Below are 19,231 nucleotides of genomic sequence, written 5' to 3'. Positions count from 1 at the left end.
AAATGACATGCAAATGTTTGTTAAATAGTTAGAGAGAACAATTCGTATTTTAGGCACATTGATAATATTATTGTAAAATATAGTTAATATTACATAGGTCTGGCTCAATGATTTTTAGCCTTATATCCATGGGGCGGCAGGTAGATGACAAGGTAATAATATGTCGCTCTGCCTCTGAACAAGGCAGTTAACCCACTGTTCTTATGTCGTCATTGAAAATAAGAATGTGTTCTTAACTGACTTGCCTAGTAAAATAAATCCAGGACATTGTTTGTCTTGTCAGGGACGTTTAGAACAATTTCCTTAAACACTTGTTGGCCTACTTGAGCTCATTGTTTGTCCTTTCAGTTCCAGGTAGTCATATTGGCCCTTGTTCTTCAAAACATTGAAAGGCATCCAAATTGAAAGTGTCTCATAATGTTTAGGCTATTTATGTTGCTATGTGCCAAAAAGGAATGAATCTTTACCCTAATGGGTTTTTAATAGTTGCGCATCATAAAACGCACACCAATGCCTATTTTAAGTGGTGATTGTGTTGTAATGCACCTCAAAATAACAAAATAACAGAAACACGTTTGAAAATAGATGGTTTTTATTTCCTATGTGGATCTCTTGATGGTTAGTAGTTGATAATGTTTGTCTCGAGTACAGATGGCACGTACTTCTGAGCCAATATCGGGTAACCAGAGAAAACAACGTTGTGGTCACCCTCTGTCCCTCTTGCTGTCCCCAAAACAGACTGTGCTCACCAAAAAATACCAAATGATGGAAGATCAATAAATAACATTTATGTACATTTTACATTCACATGTTGGTATTTTTCCTCACACGTCGTGATGTTGACGTCATTCTCTCCGTTTTGCTGAGCTTTCGCTGTTACAATGTAACAGTTGTATAAAGTTGTCCCTTGATCGCAAGGCGGTGTGCCGTTGTTGCTTGGATCCTGAGCGAGATGTTGACAATGCATTTAGAAGCACTTGCGGTGGACAATGCTGGGGCCTGCCTCGTCGTATTCCTGCTTGGTGATCCACATTGCCTGGAAAGTGGACAGGGAAGCCAGGATGGAGCCACCGATCCAGACGGAGTATTTACGCTCAGGTGGGGCAATGATCTATGCCAAGTGAGAAAAGCAGTATTAGATACTGGGTACCATAGGTAACACAGGTAACACAATGACAATGAAAACATTATGCAGACCAATGGCATCTCTTTTAACTATTTTACTGTGCGTAAAAGTATTGTTTATTTGTAATTACCTTGATCTTCATGGTGCTGGGGGCCAGGGCAGTGATCTCCTTCTGCATACGGTCAGCAATACCAGGGTACATGGTGGTACCGCCGGAAAGCACATTGTTGGCGTACAGGTCCTTACGGATGTCAATGTCGCACTTCATGATGCTGTTGTAGGCAGTCTCATGAATACCAGCGGACTCCATACCTGTGCAGGTATACAAAGATCAATATTAATATTCAACCACTCTTTAGGCCGAAGATTTTATGTTGGATTATTTCATAGGCCTATAACGGTAAATACGCACCAATGAAGGAAGGCTGGAAGAGGGTCTCTGGGCAACGGAAACGCTCGTTACCGATGGTGATGACCTGACCGTCGGGAAGCTCGTAGCTCTTCTCCAGGGAGGAGGAGGAGGCGGCGGTGGCCATTTCATTCTCGAAGTCCAGGGCGACATAGCACAGCTTCTCCTTAATGTCACGCACGATCTCACGCTCGGCTGAAATGAAACATTTTCGTTAATGCGTAAAAGTATCCCCGTGCGTCTTGCGCTTTTGTGCGTAAAACGTTCTAATACTCGAAATTGACCAAACAAGCATATCTGTGCAAAAACACAAAGTTCATGCTCACCGGTTGTGACGAAAGAGTAGCCACGCTCGGTCAGGATCTTCATGAGGTAGTCAGTCAGATCGCGACCAGCCAGATCCAGACGCATGATGGCGTGGGGGAGAGCGTAACCCTCATAGATGGGGACGTTGTGGGTCACACCATCACCGGAGTCCAGCACAATACCTAAACACAGAAAACACCACAATTCAGTAAAGCAGACAACCCAAACACCAACAACTTGAAATATAAATAGCGGGTTGTGTGCGGGGGAAAAGGCGTGCATGGGGCAAGTTCTTACCGGTGGTACGACCGGAAGCGTACAGGGACAGGACAGCCTGGATGGCCACATACATGGCGGGAACGTTGAAGGTCTCGAACATGATCTGTGTCATCTTCTCTCTGTTGGCCTTGGGGTTCAGGGGGGCCTCAGTGAGCAGGGTGGGGTGCTCCTCGGGGGCAACGCGCAGCTCGTTGTAGAAGGTGTGGTGCCAGATCTTCTCCATGTCGTCCCAGTTAGTGATGATACCGTGCTCGATGGGGTACTTCAGGGTCAGGATACCCCTCTTGCTCTGAGCTTCATCTCCTACGTAGGAGTCCTTCTGACCCATACCCACCATCACACCCTGGAAGAGACAGAACAAGCCAATTGAGACACCGACAAGGACATGGCGCACACGCCTAACAACTACACATTATCATCTAACGGTACACTACACCTTGGATACTAAAACGGCACGTCACACCTGACAAATTACACGTTAGCACTAGTAAACTATACCTAAATGCATTTTTACTTGAATTCGTATATATTTGCCAATGTGCTCTTTATGCATATCTTTGTACTTTGGATATCATAATAGGCTACATCGTGAAACAAGGTATGGTGCCTTCATTCACATAACTATCCATACCTAGGAGTGGTGCTTTTACGTACCTGGTGACGAGGGCGACCGACAATGGAGGGGAAGACAGCCCTGGGGGCGTCGTCACCGGCGAAGCCAGCCTTGACCAGTCCGGAGCCATTGTCGCACACAAGAGCGGTAGTCTCGTCGTCGTCACACATCTTGGTGGGTTCTGAGACAAGGTGCAAAAGGAACACACGTTTATCATACAGTATACTGTAAGTAGCCTACTTACTGCAAGATCTCTCACTGACATTACGCACCTACATTCTGTGCGTAAAAACGACATTCTGTGCGTAAAAACGATACTTTCGGATGTGTTGCTGATGCATCATGTATGCCCACTGAAGATTATCCACTCGTAACAAATTTTCACACAGAATGAATCACATTACACTGAGAGTTGACCAAGAATGCCATCAGACATATTAGGTTGCCTACACCAGTGGTTCCAAAGTGGGGTCCACAATGTATGTTCTTAACCCTTAGATTACAGGTGCCAAACTCATTCTATGGAGGGCCGAGTGTCTGCTGGTTTTCAATCCTTCCTTGTACTTGATTGATGAATCAAGGTCACTAATTAGTAAAGAACTCCCCTCACCTGGTTGTCTAGGTCTTAATTAAAAGGAGAAAAAAACAAAAACCTGCAGACACTAGGCCCTCCATGGAATGAGTTTGACACCCCTGCATTAGATGCACTATAGTACTCCATCAATGATCCATTTTTTCAACTAAATTATTATTGTATTCCCCAAAAATATTGTATTCCCCAAAAATGCTATATTTAAGCTTTATACTGTCCAGGCACTCCACGTTGCATATTGCATAAGAACAGCCCTTAGCCGTGGTATATTGACCATATACCACACCACCTCAGGTCTTATTGCTTAAATATGACACGGTAGTCTGACACGGTGGTCTCGGTAATTTTACCAAAGTGATCATGATAACGTTAGACTTCACATTACACAATGACCACAAAAATGTCAAAAATCGTTCCATGGAGTCATTTTACATTACGTATACGTTTTCTATTAATAAGGATTTCAGGTAACGCACTATAAACCTGTCGATTATCTGGTTAAATAGATCAACAATCAATACACACATCGGGTAACCTATCATATAGGGTAGCCTATAAGCATGTAATGCAGTCGTTCCAGGAACTTTGATTCAATACAAAGTTGTGGATCTCTTTCTCTTCTTGCTCTCACCTGCTGACATAACAGGTTTCCCAATATCCAGTAGACCTATTCAATATTTTGTCTGACATTATCTTAATATATCAAATGAACTACCAAAATGTCATTTGAAATCATTTTATCTCAAAGACCAATTATCATTTATGAATTAAATCAACATACTTTTTTACATGCACGCATTAGCCTACATTATGCAGTTAGACTAATGTATCAAATCAAATTCATTTTAATCCAATCTCTTCTATTATTATAATAATCACAGCCAGGTGAAATCTGTTTAGTTTACGAAAGTAGGCTAAAAGTTAAACTGAGCCGATGATTGGCTGCCAAGTTTCACTGACTGTCACAATACTGTGTAGATTATCTTTGATTTGTTTAATTCCTTATCCAGATTCCATGATGTAATGTCCCAGAGAGAGAAAAAAATCCACTCCTCGTATTGACCTCCTCGTGCAGCAGCGTGGTCTAATATTCCACGGGCCCGTTCTCTTACCTGGTTTTCTTTTAGAAGAAGCTCAGTTACAGAACTTTACAACTGCTGGTTCCAGCTAAGGACTGACAGCAACCGCCGTCAACCTTATATACCCGACGCCATCCACCTTTTTTCGTCTCCTGACAACCATTAGAAATGCCCATCTATTCCACAGGAATTCTCCCGACCCATTCATCCATATTTGGTTCTTGGGACGGGTGCGCACCGGACACTCCCGTAGACGAGCGCTGAAGAGCTCAGGGTCGCACTTCGTAATGCGCAGGACGGTCCATATATGGAGAGGTAGTCCCGAATCCAAACTGTAGCGCTCGGCCCGTGTATGGAGAGCCAAGGGGTGTAATCCGTCGGACTCCTGCATGGCATTTTGAACACAGGCGCGCTTTGACGCAGGACTACACACGTCCATATTCCTCGTTCTATGACAGCATGTAGTGCCAAATCATTCAATGATGCAAGTATATTGACTGTGGCTTTATTTTTTTCTTTAATCTCTTTGCAAATGACTTGCTTTCCTGAGCGCACCTCGTCAAGGTAGCCCATATTCTATTCATGTTATTTTATTGGTTTATGTTGATTCCTTTACAGCTAGAGCAGGCGCGATTTTATAAAGCGTTGCTTAATGGAACACTACAAGTTATTAAATAGGGAATATCTCGGTGTATTTTACCCGATTCTTTGTCAGATGCATGTTATTGTAATTGATAAGAACATGTTAAGTATAGCATCTTTTTTTGGGGGGGGTTGTCTCTCAAATGGTCTTTCAAAGATGTATGTGTAGCTGTTAGTCCAGTAATATTTTGTTATACTAAAAGTTTGAAACACATTCTGCCATTAAAATCTCAAACTTCATGAACTGAATTAACATTGACGTTATTCTCCAGCATTGACAACGGCAAGTAGAGAGGGGGGAAGTTGTGTCAAGTTTGAGATGGGGGTGTTTCTTGTGGTAGCTGGTCACTTGTAACTTCCGCATTTACTACAGTGGCCATGGTCTGGTTTCTCTGAACAGGGGGTAGGTGAAAGCAGATAGGACCCTAGCCATGCAGTCGAACAGCTGCAGCCAGCCACCAAGGCATGGACAATTCCTTTTTTGTAGCCCAGCGTTTAAAAAAAAGTGTCTTTATAAACATATGTTTGTCCAACTTCTTACTCATCACTGCCAAGGCATCCAACTAAATGCACTTGTGGAAAGGTATTTTAGTACAAGAAAACAAAATGTTTAAAATTGCATGTCATTATCCAACTTCCATTGGTCCCTATAATTTATTTGAGCTTTGTTAGGTATGTTATTGATGGGATAGCCTACTTCATATACCAATATTACATTTTTTACATTTGTCACTTAACGGATGCTGTTATCCAGAGCGATTTACAGTGGTGAGTGCATACAATTTCGTACTAGTCTCCCGTGGGAATCAAACTCACAACCCTGACGTTGCATGCGCCATGCGGGGACCAATACTCAGGCTCGTAAATGTTATCTCCATACCAACCAGACACAACACCCCCATCCATGGAGGCATTCTACAAGCCAGACAGGAAGTCCTGTGATCAAATCTTCAGCAGAAGCCTGGCTTCCAAACCTGGAGCTCTGACACAAACTGTCAAAGACCTGTGAAAGATTCTACCAGGTAGTTAGTCACCATCCCTATGACAACTACTCAAAATAGTCCATCAAGACTATTGAGAATGTTGGAAAAGTATGCTTAGAAGCCAATCAAAAGCTATTGGGACACCTTCTCGGAGGGAGTTCTTTCAATCCCACCCCATATAGGGCTACTGAACTTTCAATCCCCCTCCCCCATAAAGGCGGTAGCTGTAATTTATTGTGTATGTCCCTAATTTAACCTCCATTTTCTATTTTTAGGACAAGACACAGAGGCCATCTGCTTCTGCCATCAGTGAAAGTGGATCAGTTGCAGACTCCTCTAAGGGTTGGAGAGACACTTGAGGAGTCAGGCCCCGCTATTTAAACAAGAACCCAATACAGTTGGCAATGTAGGCTACAGCACCCAATGGCTTGCTGCAGAAATCCAATAGCCTTTCATGGCATGTTAGTCAATGAGTGTGGCTTGTTGTTGAGATGGATGTTGTGTTCATTTTGAGCGGCTAGTATAGGAATATTTTCCATGAGGTGTGTACTGTTTCATCTACCTGGTCCTAGCCTAACAGCTTCAGTTGAATCCATGACATTTACTCTCCTGACTAACTCAAGCAATTATCACAGGAGATATATGTGTATTGGAGACTCAGGATGTGTATCTACATATGTTACCATTTCCCAGGTTATCGAGGTAAGGAAATAAAACAATACATTTTGTTTTTCAAAAACTTAAAGCAGTCTTTAGTGATTGCCAAAATCAAAAGAATAGAACATTTACATTTACAGAAATATGACATTTATTTCGAAAATGCAACACGTTATCTTTTTGTCAAGCAAACAGTAAAAATGGAAAGTAAGGAACAAACCAAGTGCAACCTGGGAGACATAGTTGTGAAAGGGGTCAGGGGTCATCAGATCTGTGCTTGCAGGTAATGTTCATAGTTGGCCCGCAGTACAAACTCAAAAGTGGGCTTTGATTTCAAAGCCTCCATCTCGTCCAGCTGAAGAAGGTCTTTGACGTCAGGAAGGTAGGTCTGTAGAGAAACACCTGGAAAACAACAAGAGAACACATTCTGAATAGGTTGGAAGGGTCATAAAGAGGTACATAAACAGAGCAGTGACACTCAATACCCTTTTTCAATTTTTTGTAATTAATTTAAAAAAATATTACAACAATTCAACAATCTCCTAAATATCTCTTAAGTAACTCTTGAAATGTGTTGTTTACAAACAAATGAACTGATGAGAATACAGTGAAATCCTTTAGTCAGACACCGAGCCAAAATGGCTACTGCAGTGCTTACCTTCTTGTATGAGCTTGAGGAGGATCTTGACAAAGATACTGTCCTTGGCTGCCTCCAGAGGGTCATCGTTCCCATCAGCAGACAACCAGCTGTGAGCAACACAGCGGAAAGGAAGCTCAATGAAAACTTACGGTAATAACAATAATGCTTATTAATTCATTGCATTTACTATATAAAGCGCACTGACAACATAAACAAAATGTAAGAAGTGTCAAACGGTGTATTTACACCTATCAAATCCTTTCAGATTTGGAATGAGGAAATTAGCAAGAAAGGGAGTAAGAGTGACATATTAGAAGGATTAGGGCCATTGAGCGGTACTTACTCGTCTTTCTTGAGGGCCTTGCAGAAGATCTCACACTTGAGTCCCTCAATGTCCACAGCGTCCTCCTGCAACAAGAATATGGCCCATATCAGTGAACCCTGACAGACCTGATTAATCAACCCTGAGCTAATGATTCATGCTAGCGACAGTAGGACTACCTCGTCTATGTACTCCAGTAGATCCAGAGCCTTCTTGAAGTCATACTCATTGGCTCGTCGGTTGTCATCACAAATATACAGCTGGTGAGAAAATAGAAAAATTAGGTCAGTCCATTGGCATTTGTAGGAGTTGTATTTTGTGGTTCAGTTGGTGACAGGGAGGATAGATGTGTGTGTTGTATTGTCATCGTGTGTCCGTGTGGCGGCAGGCATGTGGATTTATGTAGAGTTACTGGTTGTGCGACTGCGTGTGTGGTCTACTTAAGCAATAAGCATGAGGGGGTGTGGTATATGGAATCTTAGTTTAGTCCTAGCTTGAGATATAACAACAAAAATGTTATCCCATAATGGGTATCAATGTATGATGTGGTATATGGCCAATATACCACGGCTAACAGCTATTATGCAAAACGCAACACATAGTGCCTGGATACCGCCCTTAGCCATGGTATATTTGCCATATATCACAAACCCCCGAGGTGCCTTATAGATATTAGAAAACTGGCTACCAACGTAATTAGAGCAGTAAAAATAAATGTTTTGTTATCCCCCTGATATACGGTCTGATATACCAAGGCTGTCAGCCAAATCAGCATTCTGGGCTCGAACCACCCAGTTTATAATGGTCCATTGGTAAGGTTGTCTGTGTTGGGTTATGTGGTATGTGAGTGGTCCACTGATGTGTGTTCTTACATTAATAAGGTTGTGAGCGCTGAGCAGGGGCATGGTGTCTGGGTTCTGTTGTTTCTCCTCCAGCAGCTGTTTGGGCAGAGTCTCCTGGTGCAGCAGGAACCGCTCCTGCTCTACCATGTCTGTAGGATGACAAAGAAAACACTGGTGATATCCCTGCAGAACTCACCAATTAGACACCCTACAGTGAACAGAGGTTTCCTTGCTTCTTTTGCATCAAATAGTGTCTGTTGTCTTAGGTCTAAATACTAACACAGTTTAAAATACATGTTCATAACTCCCATTGACAATAATGTATGATTTAAGTGAGAATTAAGCAGCAGTATCTCAAGTAGCCCCTTACCGTCTACTTGTTTCTTCATCACAGCCTCAGGCATGTCTGATGCCAGGGCAGTCAGTTTACTGAGAGCCAACAGGGTCTTCTTCTTCACAAAGTAACGCGTCTCCATGTTGGCCTGGCCATACAGGGTTTTGTGGGCCTGGGAAGAGAGAGATGGTCAAATAAATATCACAAATGCAACACTGTTTCTTTAACATTGGAAACTACACTATGCAACTGCCAAACTACTGTATGTATTTTCATAAGAAGTGGCATGTTCACAAGTTAGCTACTAAGTTCAACTGATGTGTGTGTGAATGAATGAGTGTGTGTGTGTGTGTGTGTTCCACTTACACTGCTGAAGTCGTGGACGTGGATGTGGTGCAGCCAGCTGAGGTGTTCGTGGGACTGCAGGAAGCTGGCCAGCTGCTGGTGCTGGGCGATGGGCTGGGAGAGCAGCTTGCCCCTCTTCCCCTTCTCCATGTACCAGCGGAACAGGAAGTCCGCAAAGTTCTACAGGAAGTGACGTGGAAATTAAATGAAACCCGTAGCATCTATGGAATCTTAGTCTAGTCCTAGCTTGAGAAATAACCCTCAAAAATGTTATCCCATAATGGGTATCAATGTATGACTTACATGCGCAGTCTGAGTAACGGCAGGTAGACTAGCGGTTAAGATCGTTGGGCCAGTAACCAAAAGATTGTTGGTTCGAATCACCGAACCGACTAGGTGAAAATCTGTCTATGTGCCCTTGAGCAAGGCACTTAACCCTAATTGCTCCTGTAAATCGCTCTGGATTAGAGCGTCTGCTAAATAATAAAAAAATGTAACATGCACATATCCCTTGTTAGTGCCAGATTTGATAAAACACCAGTGATAAAATTGGGTCGTGTTCAGTACGGCACACAGTAGCAAAACATTTGGCAACAACAACCAACATCTGTGTTCTTATTGGACCAGTTCAAGTAGTACCCGCCCCATTTCAAAATTTCTCCACCTAATGAACACCACCCTGGTTTTAGAGGATTAGTGTCTAACCTGGTCGGCGAACTTGGCCATGTAGTGCTGCAGTCTGTTTTGGTTGTCAGTCTGCTCACACATCTGGACCAGGATGTCAAAGTCACAGTACTTCTCTCCCAGTGCCGCCACCCACTGGTACTGACCCAGCTCCACTGGAACATAAAGAAAAGTTAACGCCCTTAATATTATTTAAGTGTACATAATACCGTTATAATGGATGCAATAAGCAGTCAGACTTATAATTTATGAAAAATATCAGCTACATTTAGCTATAAAATGTGTAATTCCACTGAAAGGATTAAGATAAAAATGATTTTGATTTCAAAATGGCTTGACCCGGTAACCAAATACTCAAGCCAAAATGTCCACCCGGTATTTTGCGTTCAATCTCCACTCACACAGTGGTGCGAGCAGCTCAGAGCGGCGCTGCGTGTACTCCATCTCCAGGGTGTTGTAGCGGTCCTGCTGGCCCGGACGGCCCGGTCTCAGTGAGGTCAGCTGGGAAACGTAGCCTCCCAGGAGCACGTCCAGCAGCGCTGCCAGCTGCTCGTTCAGGCCATTGCGCAGCTCCGAGTCGGCGTGAGGGTACACGTCACGCAGGATCACCTCGTGCTGGCGGGTGATGACGGTGCGAACCCCTCCCAGACCGCTAGAGGCTGTGGGGAGAGAAAGAGACAGGTTTGGGTATTAAGGGCGCATCTCAATTGTCTTACGTTTGGGAGACTTCTAAATTCTTCTCCATCGCAGTGAAAGGGATCTAGCATTTCGCTTTCACCTATCCTGTCTTTTCAGATCAGTTGACATTAACAAAAGGAGACAAGGCGTTATAAGAAGTTACTTTAGACTACTATGTGTATGTGTGTGTTCAACAGGGAATGTACCGGTCCATGGGATGTATTCTGGCTCAGCAGGGGTGCTCTCTGAGACTCTGTACAGTGAGGCCTTGGTGTCTCTGTACTGACCAGCAGCCTGCAGCATGTCCTGGAATACAACACACAAACGTACACAAATTACTGACTGTGCCATCACAAGAAATACAACCTCACACGCAACATGACCTAGATATATGAACAAAAATCTAAAACGCTAGAGGCAACACTTTCAATGATTTTACTGAGTTACAGTTCATATAAGGAAATCAGTCGATTGAAATAAATTCATTGGGCCCTAATCTATGGAATTCACATGACTGGGCAGGGGCACAGCCATGGGTGGGCATAGGCCCAGCACCTGGGGAGGCAGGCCCAGCACAAGGTGCACCTGTGTAATGGGCATGCCATTTAATCATCTTTTTGATATGCCACACCTGTCAGGTGGATGGATTATCTGGGCAAAGAAAAAATGCTCACTAACAGGAATGTAAACAAATTAGAGAGAAATAACATTTTTGTGCGTATGGAACATTTCTAGGACCTTTTATTTCAGCTCATGGACCAACACTTTAAATGTTCCGCTTATATTTTTGCTCAGTGTATATACAGTGCATTCGGAATGTATTCTGACCCCTTGACTTTTCCCACATTTTGTTAGGTTACAGTCTTATTCAAAAATGTATAAAATTATTTTTTGTTCCTCATTAATCTACACACAATACCCCATAATGACAAAGCGAAAACAGGTTAAGAAATGTTTGCAAATGTATGAAAAAATAAAATACCTTATTTACATAAGTATTCAGAACCTTTGCTATGAGACTTGAAAATTGAGCTTAGGTGCATCCTGTTTCCATTGATCATCCTTGAGATGTTTCTACAACTTGGAGTCCACCTGTGGTAAATTCAATTGGTAGGGCATGATTTGGAAAGGCACACACCTATAAGGTCCCACAGTTGACAGTGCACGTCAGAGCAAAAACCAAGCTATGAGGTCGAAGGAATTGTCCGTAGCACTCTGAAACAGGATTGTGTAGAGGCATAGATCTGGGGAAGGGTACCAAAAAATGTCTGCAGCATTGAAGATCCAACAACACAGTGGCTTCCATTTAAGAATGATGGAGGAAGTTTGGAACCACCAAGACTCTTCCTAGAGCTGGCCACCCAGCCCAACTGAGCAATCGGGCCTTGGTCAGGGAGGTGACCAAGATCCCGATGGTCACTCTGACAGAGCTCCAGAGTTCCTCTGTGGAGATGGGAGAACCGTCCAGAAAGACAACCATCTCTGCAGCACTCTACCAATCAGGCCTTTATGGTAGAGTGGCCAGATGAAAGCCATTCCTCAGTAAAAAGGCACATGACAGCCCACTTGGAGTCTGCAAAAAGGTACCTAAAGGACTCTCAGACCATGAGAAACAAGATTCTCTGGTCTGACGAAATCAAGATTGAACTCTTTGGCCTGAATTCCAAACGTCACATCTGGAGGAAACCTGGCAGCATCATGCTGTGCGAATGTTTTCTGTGGCAGGGACTGGGAGACTAGTCAGGATCGAAGGAAAGATGAACGGAGCAAAGTACAGAGAGATCCTTGATGAAAACCTGCTCCAGAGCACTCAGGACCTCAGACTGGGGCGAAGGTTCACCTTCCAATAGGACAAAGACCCATAGCACACAGCCAAGACAACGCAGGAGTGGCTTCGGGACAAGTCTCTGAATGTCCTTGAGTGGGCCAGCCAGAGACCGGACTTGAACCCAATCCACCATCTCTGGAGACCTGAAAATAGCTGTGCAGCGACGCTCCCCATCCAACCTGACAGAGCTTGAGCTGATCTGCAGAGAAGAATTGGAGAAACTCCCCAAATACAGATGTGCCAAGCTTGTAGCGTCATACCAAGAAGACTCAAGGCTGTAATCGCTGCCAAAGGTGCTTCAACAAAGTACTGAGTAAAGGGTCTGAATAGTTATGTAAATGTGCTAGTTTTTTGTTGTTGATGACATTTGCAAAAATTTATACAAACCTCTATTTGCTTTCTCATTATGGAGTATTGTGTTTAGATTGACGAGGGGGGGAAAAAAACAATTTAAATCAATTTTAGAATAACGCTGTAATGTAACAAAAATTAAATTTGATTTGAAATGTGGAAAAAGTCACTTTCCGAATGCACTTTCCGAATGCACTGTAGATACACAGTGTATAGAAGCACACCATATGATCAAAAGGCAACCATACACATGCATGGGAGATACGTGACTAACAATATGGATGTGGATACAGAGAGCCTGCACTGCCTGTGTTGTGTACCTTGATGATGGTGTTGACACTGAGCACCACTTCAGCCCACTTCACAGAGTCCACAGGGTTCTCCTTCAGAGTCCTCTCCTCCTCTTCTAGTAGACACTCAAAGACTGAGGAGATCTGAGACACCTACACACACACACACACACCTTAATAACCTCACCTGAGGCATAAGACAGAAGCTTCCCACAATCCCAAAGCTAATGTTTTGGCATTGACAAAATTATTTGATGATTTAAATTGGAATCTCAAATCATCTAAATTGTGTGAAGACCCCAACTCTGCTGGGGATATTATCTCTGTCATTGTCACCAGACACCAACTCTGCTGGGGATATTATCTCTGTCATTGTCACCAGACCCCAACTCTGCTGGGGATATTATCTCTGTCATCGTCACCTCTCTGAAGAAGACGTCTGCGGCCGTGAGGCTGGTGGACACGGTTGCGTTGCTCTTCCTCAAGGCAATGAGGATGGCGCGATTGACCAGATCGCCGTGCTTGGCGTGGTGGTTCTTCAGCGTCATGGCGGCCTGTAGCTTCTCGGCGTGTTCACACAGCAACAGGCGCGTCGCCATGGGAGACGAGCGCACCGCGGTCTGGCCCAGCCGGTCCAGGAGACCCACCTGTGGGGGAGGGGAGGTGGAGTGGGGGAGAGAGCAAGTAGAAGAGAGTAAGATATAGGGGTGGGGAGTAATGAGGCAAGGTTGTTGAACTCAGTCATGACATATCAATCTTTATTCATAGATCTGTGAGGAGTCCTGGAATGAAGTCCGATCCCACGGTGACACAGAGGATTAGAATTATTCCGGATTAAACGGGATTGAAATGTATTTCTATGCAGGTGGCCCACAGGATTAGAATTATTCAGGATTATTCGGGACTGAAATATATTTCTATGCAGGTGGCCCACCTGTAGCAGGAAGTCCATGAAGCAGCCGTGGGCCTTCATCTTGTCCTCTAGCTGGTGGAGGATGATGAGGGAGGTCAGGGGGAAGCCAGCACTCTCTGGACACGACAACATAGAAACAAGGTCACTTCTATGTGGAACAATATATTCAATCATTTTGATAGAAAATAACTACAGATTTCCATGTCTTCGCCTGTCTACATTTCTCTCCCTCTTTCTGTTCTCTTTTCCTTCATTCCCCTCCCTCCATCCCTCCCACCGTCAGGGACAGACTCGGCCCAGCGGGGGTCTGAGGCTGGGTAGTCGTCCACCAGGTCCAGGTTGATCCGGATCACCACCAGGTCCAGCTCCCCGCCCACCTCCCCGTCTCCGTCCCCCTCCGGGGGGAACAGCTCGTCTGTCATGGTCTGGGCCCCAACCAGGTCATTCCTGACAAACACACCAGTTACGTTCTACTCACAACATTATAAGGTCAACTCAATAGTAACAAGGTGTATTGCTTAGATCATTTAACCAGGTAATTCCCTAAAACACAAAATAATTTGACATAATTACTTAGTGGTACTCATTTGAAGTGTACACACCCCATTCACTCTGTCTACATGTACACTCTCATACACACACTCACAAACACTCTCTCCCTCTTTCTGTAAAAAACTCTCACAGAGCCCTGCGTCCTCATTTTGCAGTAACAGCTGCTTGAGCTTACCAACAACAGGGCAGATGCAATCACAGAGCGCAAGTAATTACACAGACCTAAATCCACATCGTCCTCAACACAGGGACATTTTTTCAGGGGAGGAACAAACAAATTCCCTGGTTTTATGAAGGTGGTCTGTGTCACTGTCAATAAAACTCAAACTTCAGCAATTGGAGCCAACGTCACACAATCGTTCTGCAGACTTACCGGCAGAACTGCAGGAACGCTGCTTTAAGGAGTTTGGTTTTGTCCTCTTGCGCTACAGGCTCCATCCTAGTCGGAGTCTCCATAGCAGTTGCCTTGAAACAAAAAAAGTGTGAATTCATAAATAACGTACGTCATAAAACAATGTGTACTCACCAATGATGGAAAAAAAATGTAAACATTGCTAGTTCACCAATTTAATGTAATCTCATTATCCACACAAGTCAATTGGTGACCCAGTTCCTTATCAGAGACCTCGCACTGCTTTAATTCATCTGACTCTACTCTCTACCTCAGGGCCGGCCCCAGCCAGGGAGAAGCAGAGGGAGTCCTCCATGGTCTCAGGCAGCATGGAGGCACTCTCCCTGGCCACCACGGCCACCAGACCACTGTTCTGGGAGAAGAACACTGGCAGGTTGGCACAGCAGCCCCCACCACGCAGACGGTCACCTGGAGAGATGAAGGAGGACGGTGAGAATAGAAACATGGGAGGTGAGTCAAGTCAAATTGACCATTCATGAAAATGGATAATGAGCTAAAAAGACAAAAGGTTGATGATATTATTATGATAACTATGAATTACTGAGAGCTGTTGTAGCCATCTACACCATTCACTCATCAATACCATTCTGTTTAAAACATTGGGTGCATGTCAACAGTCTCTAAAGGCTTCCTCTTCTTGTCAATTTTTTATTAAGAAAATGAGATGAGGAAATGGGCCAACTTGAAACTATTGAGAAGCACCCAATGTCCTCTAACCTTGAGTCCATTATCCATGTCTCTTACCAGATGTGTTGAAGGGGATCTTCTCCTCAGGTAGACCTCCTCTGCCGGTACCGGTGGAGCAGGCAAACACCAGCTCCTCGTTGTACATGAAGGCAGCAGGGCTGGAGGCCCGTGGTAACATCAGCCTCATGGCCTGGAGAGCATCCTCACTCTGAGGGGAATAACACAACATATCAACCATTAGACAAATAAACATCGACATTTAAACTGAAGGAAGACCAATATGGTTTATATTTTCATGTCTGAAAAATAGCATTCCAAATGCACGAAGCCTTGAGCGTATTTAGAGAAAGTCTACTTAAGGAACCTATTGCCACTTTCAAACTCATTTAAAAAAAATAACATTTTGTGAACCATAATACACAATTTCAGTTGAAGCCCAATAGTGACCAGGGTTGAGTGAAGACTGACCTGGAAGGGGGGGTTGTACTTGGTGACCTCCACAGAAAGCTCCTCGGAGATGTTGTTGCCGTTGTCCAGCAGGGTGACCAGGCAGAAGTAGGCCAGGCAGGGGGAGTCTGAGGGGTGCCAGGCTGCCGCCAACACTACCAGGCCATCCCTGGAACACAAAATTATAGTCAGAAGTGTGTAGAATCATAAAAAGTTACAGTCACCAGCTGACTTTTACATAAAATAATGTAGTGAGATAAATACATCCAGAAACCTAGATGAGAGCGACACTTACTGGCTCAGTTGCATGTCCATGTAGGTAACGTTCACTCCTTCCTTGATTTCCTCATAGTTGCTCTCTGACCCCTGATAGATGGCGAGAGAAAAATAAACATAAAAATTTACAAAAAAAAACTGTTCATGCCTTCAAGACAATCATCCAATCTACAGGTAACTACCAAAATATAGGAAACACCAACTTAAGTGTCTTAATATGGTGTTGGGCCACCACGAGCTGCCTGAAAAGCGTGGCATAGATTTGGCATTGATTCTACAAGTGTCTGGAACTCTATTGGAGGGATGCAAAACAATTTTTCCACAATAAATTCCATAATTTGGTGTTTTGTTGACAGTGGTGGAAAACACTGTCTCAGGCGTCGCTCCGGGATCTCATAAGTGTTCAATTGGGTTGAGATCTGGTGACTGAGACACACACAAACTTTAAAACCGCTATGCTCCTTTGATACCCCTCTTTCAAAGTAACTGAGATCTCTTCTAGCCATGGTAGCCAAAATGGCTAAACATGATGATATGTTAACTCAGGAAGCACATGCTTTGTGTCCCTCATTTACTCTAGTGTTTCCTTTATTTTGGCAGTTACCTGTACAACCAAGGGGATGGTTCACCTCAAAGTAACGCACCATGATTTAACGCAACCTGACATAAAGTAACGCAACACAACAAACATGTAAAGTGTTGTTCTGCTTACCCAGATGGCGTCGGCGACACTCTCCGTCAGAGCGCGGCTGGAGTCCCAGCTGAGGACCTGGTGCTCTGTGACCTCATCCACCTCCCATTTACTGAGCCCACAGGAGGTCAGAGTATACAGGCAGCCCGTCTCTCCCACCCACAGAACACTGTGGAGCTATAGAGGGAGGAGAGGGTATGTGAGCTGCCATCATCATATTACCAATTAATTACTATAATTTGGGGATTCATAGGACTCCACTAGAAGAAACGTGCATTGTTGTTGGTGAGCGGGGCGAGCATGCCAAACAGGCTGGAGACGCGGCGTCCGATCCCGGAAAGCACCCCCTGGCCCTGCTGTAGCGCCCTCTGCAGCAGCTTTCCGGAGGGGTCCGCCCCGAGACGCATCATCTGGCCCTTATAGGATGACACGATGAAACTACCCCCCTGAGGGATGAGAGGGATGGTGGGATGAGGGAGGAGAGGAAGTGGGATGAAATCAACAGCACAATGTTTAATCAGATTAATATGTTCAAAATGTATGTGTGCTACCGTTTGTTGGTAATTCTCAATCCACTAATAATGAGAACCTGCTCTATACATCTTTATCTGTGATTGAGGAGCAGCATTTTATTCAAAACAAGAACAATGGACCCACAACATAACAACTTACCCTAACAGCCACAACATAACAACTTACCCTAACAGCCACAACATAACAACTTACCCTAACAGCCACAACAAAGTTGCAGAGGTTTTCGCCCATGTCGACCACAGTCTCAGTGTAATTCCCCTCGTGGGCCAAACTGGGCCAGAACCGGGCTGTTCCCTCTGGAGCCACCGCCATGACAGAGATAGACTGAGCATTCAAGACAAAGTCCACAACAGTAAACAACCACGACTGATGGTGAGTCGATTGGAATTTCAGTTCATTTGTTCCTGATTATTAGCCTGGGTGCCAGCTTATTCAGTCAGGAACGCCTTGTCAAAGACAACAATAAGTAGACTAAAGCAGAAAGAGACTGACACTCAGGCTAGCTGCTCAACAGCTACTATAACAGCTATAACAGCTAAGTCATTAGGCAGACATGCGCAAAAAAGTTCCCACCTTCGGAGGTTGAATAGTTTAGTTTCCTGATACAGTCATTGATTACCTGAACAGTGGCAGTCTCCAGAGGGCTGGGAGATGATATGGAGATGAGATCAGCATAGTAGGCAAACTCACTGGCGGGCAGCTGGAGGCCCTTACATACTGACAACTAGGAGACACAACAGAGAAGGTTCACTCATTGGCACTGCATATTTAAAAAAAAATTATAGGACACTCTGTATCAATGCGTTGCATATCTCATAATTATCAACAAGGGTTGTGTATCCAGTGTTGAAACGGAGTCACACAAAGAGAGTAGGGTTCTACCTGGACTTGCCCAATAAGGAGTGCTCATTTTGTGTTCTGTTTCAAAGCGTTTCACTACGGTGTGACCTACTGGACTGTACCTTTGCAACAGCAGTCTGGCAGATCTTCCAGATGATCAGTCTCTCTCCACACACCATCCAGGCCCAGCCACTCTCATCCACCTTCACAGAGATCTGGTCATCGGCTGAGGGACACAAAACACGTGGGAGAGGAGAACATCAGCCAGACTGCATTGATCGGGATGACCTGTACAAAGCATTCTACAGCATGTATAACTCGCAGAGAGATAATGACAGGAAAGAGTCAATGACCCACCATCAGCCATTGTCAAAGCCTCCATGACTTTGACAGGTAGAGAAGAGCCAAACGTCTGGACATCGAAGTGGAGTGCTTCTGAAGTTGAGTAGCTCTGCACACGCGTGGGAGTTGATCTGGAAATGAGAGGGTGAGCAGTTTTTAAAAAACACTCCACGAGTGACTGTGCCTCAAGAGACATTGTTGACAATGATGGAGCATGGACACTCACCTCGCTGCTAACGACGTCCTACGTGGGGAAAAGAGAAGCCCTGTAGGTGTACCGGCGAGACTCTTTCTACCGGTGACCCTTGAGGACTGCCTTCGGCCTGAACTGGGGGTGGGACGAGGGCTAAACATCGTAGCTGTACCCCAAAATGCTCAATATTCATTCAACTCCAGACAGCTCTTCTTATTTTGCGCGCACAATATGAAACTTTAGGCGCATGAAATACACGTCATGAAATACAAACTCAGATTCGCAGTACATAGTTGGTCCACTAGATCGTGCCATTGAATACATTTGTTTGAACACTAATTAAT

General features: G+C 44.3%; 2 protein-coding genes across 2 annotated transcripts; both read right to left on the bottom strand.

Moving 5' to 3' along the window:
• Nucleotides 1-574: 574 nt before the first annotated feature.
• On the bottom strand, nt 575-4,520 carry LOC120032577 (actin, alpha skeletal muscle 2-like). The gene is made up of 7 exons (XM_038978716.1): nt 4,438-4,520; nt 2,775-2,914; nt 2,139-2,463; nt 1,862-2,023; nt 1,539-1,730; nt 1,257-1,438; nt 575-1,111 (listed from the first exon to the last, which is right to left on the bottom strand). The coding sequence occupies exons 2-7, from the start codon at nt 2,901-2,903 to the stop codon at nt 968-970; spliced, it is 1,134 nt and encodes a 377-aa protein (XP_038834644.1). The 5' UTR covers nt 2,904-2,914; nt 4,438-4,520; the 3' UTR covers nt 575-967.
• Nucleotides 4,521-6,813: 2,293 nt separating this feature from the next.
• Nucleotides 6,814-19,048, bottom strand: LOC120032601 (nuclear pore complex protein Nup133-like). Its single transcript, XM_038978764.1, has 26 exons — nt 18,921-19,048; nt 18,710-18,825; nt 18,475-18,578; nt 18,132-18,236; nt 17,705-17,836; nt 17,254-17,424; nt 17,000-17,155; nt 16,307-16,377; nt 16,033-16,180; nt 15,622-15,772; nt 15,128-15,285; nt 14,839-14,930; nt 14,191-14,360; nt 13,935-14,029; nt 13,423-13,647; nt 13,031-13,153; nt 10,738-10,837; nt 10,255-10,512; nt 9,875-10,008; nt 9,191-9,349; nt 8,861-8,996; nt 8,521-8,639; nt 7,828-7,908; nt 7,670-7,734; nt 7,345-7,433; nt 6,814-7,088 (listed from the first exon to the last, which is right to left on the bottom strand). Exons 1-26 carry the CDS (start codon nt 19,046-19,048, stop codon nt 6,952-6,954), a joined length of 3,423 nt encoding a protein of 1,140 aa, XP_038834692.1. The 3' UTR covers nt 6,814-6,951.
• Nucleotides 19,049-19,231: the final 183 nt, after the last annotated feature.

The sequence above is a fragment of the Salvelinus namaycush genome, chromosome 39 (assembly GCF_016432855.1).
Source record: "Salvelinus namaycush isolate Seneca chromosome 39, SaNama_1.0, whole genome shotgun sequence".
NCBI lineage: Eukaryota > Metazoa > Chordata > Actinopteri > Salmoniformes > Salmonidae > Salvelinus > Salvelinus namaycush.
Note: the sequence above shows the minus strand (reverse complement) of the source record. Positions and strands in the feature narration are given on the sequence as shown.

Coding starts and splice junctions, on each gene's coding strand:
- LOC120032577 (XM_038978716.1), bottom strand. CDS start 2,903: ATGTGTGACGACGACGAGACTACCGCTCTTGTGTGCGACAATGGCTCC. Junction 2,464..2,774: donor TCGGTCGCCCTCGTCACCAG/GTACGTAAAAGC, acceptor TGTCTCTTCCAG/GGTGTGATGGTGGGTATGGG. Junction 2,024..2,138: donor CGCTTCCGGTCGTACCACCG/GTAAGAACTTGC, acceptor TTCTGTGTTTAG/GTATTGTGCTGGACTCCGGT.
- LOC120032601 (XM_038978764.1), bottom strand. CDS start 19,048: ATGTTTAGCCCTCGTCCCACCCCCAGTTCAGGCCGAAGGCAGTCCTCA. Junction 18,826..18,920: donor AGGACGTCGTTAGCAGCGAG/GTGAGTGTCCAT, acceptor TCTCATTTCCAG/ATCAACTCCCACGCGTGTGC. Junction 10,838..13,030: donor GTGTCAACACCATCATCAAG/GTACACAACACA, acceptor GTTGTATTCCAG/GACATGCTGCAGGCTGCTGG.